Source organism: Procambarus clarkii, chromosome 43 (assembly GCF_040958095.1).
Source record: "Procambarus clarkii isolate CNS0578487 chromosome 43, FALCON_Pclarkii_2.0, whole genome shotgun sequence".
In the NCBI taxonomy this organism is placed as follows: Eukaryota; Metazoa; Arthropoda; class Malacostraca; order Decapoda; family Cambaridae; genus Procambarus; species Procambarus clarkii.
In genome coordinates, this window is record NC_091192.1 from 36,851,145 (window position 1) to 36,855,861 (window position 4,717).

Sequence of the window (4,717 nt, forward strand, 5' to 3'; positions counted from 1 at the left end):
GTGCTTTCTGGGAGCGTTCCTGGTGATGGCAAAGATGATATCCTTTAAATGTAAAGTGCTCATAGGCCATTGCTCCCTATGCCTCTCTGAGGGGAGGGGGCCATGTTCTGGCTCATGGTTCCTGGTAGGCAAACAGAACTCCACAACTGATGACACTAGGTAGTATGGCACTTAATAAGTAATGATAGCGTCAGGGAACCATTGGGGCTCACTCAGAAACTGACATTTAATTACATTCAACTTTTTTTTTTTTTATCTTACTGACATAGTGAATGACTGTCTTCAAGGTTTGGTGCTGTCTTTTGTTAATTTCTTGTTTTGCCCTTCTGTTACTACAAAATATTCACAGTTAAGAACATCTTAAATATTAAGAATAAATTCTCAGAGGTATAAATAAAAATGAATATAGAGAAATACTTCTTATTGATAAGTTGTCGACACAGTGGTGTACTTGACTAGACAATACAACACAGACAGGATGATCTCTTGCATGACACAGACTGACCCAAAAGACTGAATGCCTCTTGCAATTTTATCACAAGCAAAGGTGATGATTTTTTCCAGGCTTGGGAGCCACTTGCACTATAATTACAATTCTGTACAAAATTTATGAATATGAGCTACCATTCTCCTTAGTTTCTAATTTTAATAAAAACCATCAGATATGGTTAATTCTGAAGCATTCATCCTAAATATTCCACTGATATATTTTTTACAAGAGTAAGAAAAGTATGAAAAAGTACAATAGACAGGAGTCACAGTATGGATTGTTTAGTGCCTGACCACCGATACATTAGTGTGTAATCCATGTGGCCATTCCAACACTGGTACTTTCTATATCCGCAATAAATAAGGAAAAATATATAAATATATTTTATAGATATTTTGCAACTAAAGCTCAGCTTTGCATATTATATACAAATGGTGCTGTGGATACAAACTAGCAAGAGACTTTAATTATAAATATATAACTTCAACTCAGAATAGAGAAGTAGATAATTGTGTACAGTCAAACCTTGCAAGTGTTTAGAGAAATAGTGAAATGTGTATACAGTACTAATATGTGACCTCAAAGTTTCATAAGGCAAAAATTTGTATTATCAGACAGACTAATGCTGAGTGCTTTGGAGGGTACAGTACTAGTAAAAAATGTTGAAACAGTGTAGGTTGTGTATAAATACAGAAAAAGTGATAGGGCCAGAAAGCAAATTACAGTATGTCAATCAGAAAGGCCTGACTAAACAATCCTAACTTGAGGGATGAGGGCACGTTATGCTCATGAGCCTACTTAATGAAAACATTCCATAAGGTCAACCTAATATAACAAAATATTCACACTACTGACCAATATGTATGTAAATGTATGTAAATATATATATATATATATATATATATATATATATATATATATATATATATATATATATATATATATATATATATATATATATATATATATATATATATATATATACATATATATATATATATATATATATATATATATATATATATATATATATATATATATATATATATATATATATGTATATATATATATATATATATATATATATATATATATATATATATATATATATATATATATATATATATATATATATATATGTGTGTGTATATTTATAGTATATATATTAAATCTCAACAATGTAATAATAGTACATGCATCACAGACTTGGAAATACATAGAAGATATACTTGGCAAGAGTTCGCTGGTGCCCTACTCAAGAACATTATTCAACTTGCAGGACATCTCTGCCTCTTTGTCAAATTTACTGCTAAAAATGTAGCGAACTCAGTGATACAGTATAAAAAAGGTTTTAAAAATACTGTATGTACCACAGTGTACTGGCCTCTGTTAGCATAATACAGCATAAAGAAAAAGAGTTTGTTTATCTGGATTACAGTCGTTATAGCAAGAATTCGAGAGCAATACTGATTTGAGCTGGTTGGGACAATATGGCACCATGCCTTTACTCTATTTACCCGTGCACCCAGCAGTAATTGCATACCTAGATATAAGGCAAAACGTAGCAGTGAATAACTTGATCAGTTTCAATACCTGCTCAAGACCTACATCTTGATATGACCAGAATGGGTTTTGTAAAATTTACTTCATTAATGAAGAAAATATGATCCATTTCCCCACCCCCAGATAAACACTACGCACAATATCACAAGACTTTAAAGCAGAGCCACTGGTGAACTTTAATGAAAATCACTCGAGTTTAATTGACTAACTCCATCAGGTTTGACATAATTGCATTAATCAACAAACTTCAATGCTTTCCAGGAACCTGATTCTCAAGATCACTTCACTAGTGCATGAGCAAGCAAGACAGTATCGGCAAACAATTTGATGCAAATTATTGGTAATCATCTTCCTTTTAGCATTATAGTATTTTGAATAATGTTAAAACTCAAAAGCAGTTACTTTAATGTAACTACAGTCCACAATACCCTCTCTATGCATTCAACACCTCTCATTATTCAGTGCACTAAATGTCTGTGAAGAGCAGCACACTCAGATACATGTTAACTCCATAGCCAGTACCAGCTGATGCACTATATCCTGAGCAGTTTGGTCAGATCATGGAACTCAAATGTAAAGTTGCCTTCTCCATGTAGCATCAGAAAGATTACGTTGAATTGGCTCGTGCCATGTCAGGTCAAGACAACAGCATCCTTCATGGCTTGTATCCACCTGCACACAAACACAATGGCAAGAGTTAAGTCTTGGTATTAAGAATTTAGTAACCAACAAGAAATTATGTGACTTTATACTAAATAAAAAGAATGTAATGTAGTGAAAATTAAAAACGCCAACAATACCACAACATTGCTAAAGCATTAAGTTTGAATGAAAATGCATAATACAAGTCTCACTTGTGAGCCAGATGTGGAGTGTCAGCATGGAAGATGAGAGGTGGTTGGTTAGAGTGGGTGAGCTGGAAGGCTAAACAAGCGTCCACACCATCTGCCTCTTCCTTCACCTGATGGTATAAACACTGTCACACATTTTTCATTTCTTCACTGTCAGTATTACATATTGGCAATATTGCTGCTTAGTTATTTCCCATTATAAAAACAAGATAAATTAAATAATGAAAAAAGTCAGATAAGCTTTGCATATTATATTTTCTAAAATAAATATACACTTTTTACTCTATCTCTTATTAAAATATTATTTCTGATAACTGTTGTATACCTAAGAGGTATAAAAGAGGTGTTGTATACCTAAGAGGTATAAAATCTTATATTTTATACCTAATAGGTTTATGAAAGTTAGTACTGTACAATACAATACTACAACCTTTAGCATAGCTTCAACTGTATAACCAAGCACCGGAATGCTCTCCAGGGCACACACATCCTCTGGGGCACGATACTCGTACAACACTCGGTCCTTGAGCACAAACCACCCTCTGCGCCATGATCTTCTGACCATCATCCTAAGATAACCGCACATCTGAGAGGAAGTGTCACTAGCACAGACCTGTAAAGTAGAACAAAAAGTTAAGTAAAAAATATAGCACCTGGTACAATACGTATGTTTAATTTCCTGCAACATTTGTTTTATTTCTGCAGGATACAGTACTTAAATTGGCAAGAAAAACATAGGTCTAGGAAGAAATTTGTTCAATGTGGGGGTTGTACATACCATGCTAAGAAGGAAGGTCTGGTGACAGGCCAGAAGTGTTTGAACAATGTTTCCTTTTATCTTTTTTTTTTTTTTTGAGATATATACAAGAGTTGTTAAATTTGTGTACAGCTCTAGTACGCATAGTGTTTCGGGCAAGTCCCTGGAATACGATCCCCACCACAAAGAATCGTTGTTACAACCAAGTACCCATTTTACTGTTGAGTTAAACAGAGGCTACAGTTAAGGATTTGCACCCAGTAAATCCTCCCCAGCCAGGATACAAACCCATGACAAAGCGCTCGTGGAACACCAGGCGAGTGTCTTACCACTACACCACGGAGACTGATGTAGTGGTAAGTAGTAGTGGTAATCTGAAGCCTCTGTTCATATAGCAGTAAATACTGTAGATACCTGGGACTTAGACAACTATTGAGGGCTGCATCAGGGGAAAGGCCAGAAGTTGGACTAGAGAGACCTCGATTCAACTAACAGGCTTCCTGTGCCTGACTATGGAAAACAAAACGTAAATGTAACAACACGTGCTTCCTCAGGATACCACTTTTCTGTGATGATGCTGCCCGAAAACTTTTCTGCCCGAAACTTTTTTACTTTTCTGCCCGAGACGCTTTGTGTAATAGTGGCTTTAGGCATTGTATGTACTAGCTCTATCTATAAATCCATCAACTTTTGTATCTCATCTTGTATGTATGTACTTAACCTGAATAAATATTTGTATTTGTATGATGATAAGGAGGGGTCATGTTTCCTTTGACAATCCGGAAGGTATTCCATCCTCTAGGGATAAACAACTTCTGATAATATTCTACAGTCATGTCGAGTCATAAACCGCAACACACTGTAATTTGACTCTTGTGTTGAGCGTATATCCTAGATTGTACTCTATACAGTATAGGAATATTGCACTATAGATAGCCAAGTGACTTAACCCCTAAACTGCGCAACACACCTGCAGGCCTTCGACGGGGGTGCGCAACGCGCCTCCGGGTATTTATATTTTTAGCGTTCCATTCAAACCTCCCGCGGCTACATGGG

At 35.2% G+C, this 4,717-nt stretch overlaps 1 protein-coding gene across 1 annotated transcript in view; it reads right to left on the bottom strand.

The window, feature by feature from the left end:
- Window positions 1-2,187: 2,187 nt before the first annotated feature.
- Window positions 2,188-4,717, bottom strand: part of LOC138350032 (FYVE, RhoGEF and PH domain-containing protein 6-like) — a 64,148-nt gene continuing 61,618 nt past the window's right edge. The window contains exons 7-9 of the mRNA XM_069300279.1: window positions 3,335-3,517; window positions 2,908-3,014; window positions 2,188-2,725 (exon numbers count right to left, since the gene is read on the bottom strand). Coding sequence (XP_069156380.1) covers window positions 2,686-2,725; window positions 2,908-3,014; window positions 3,335-3,517 — 330 coding nt within the window. The 3' untranslated portion in view covers window positions 2,188-2,685. The remainder of the gene's footprint in view (window positions 2,726-2,907; window positions 3,015-3,334; window positions 3,518-4,717) is intronic.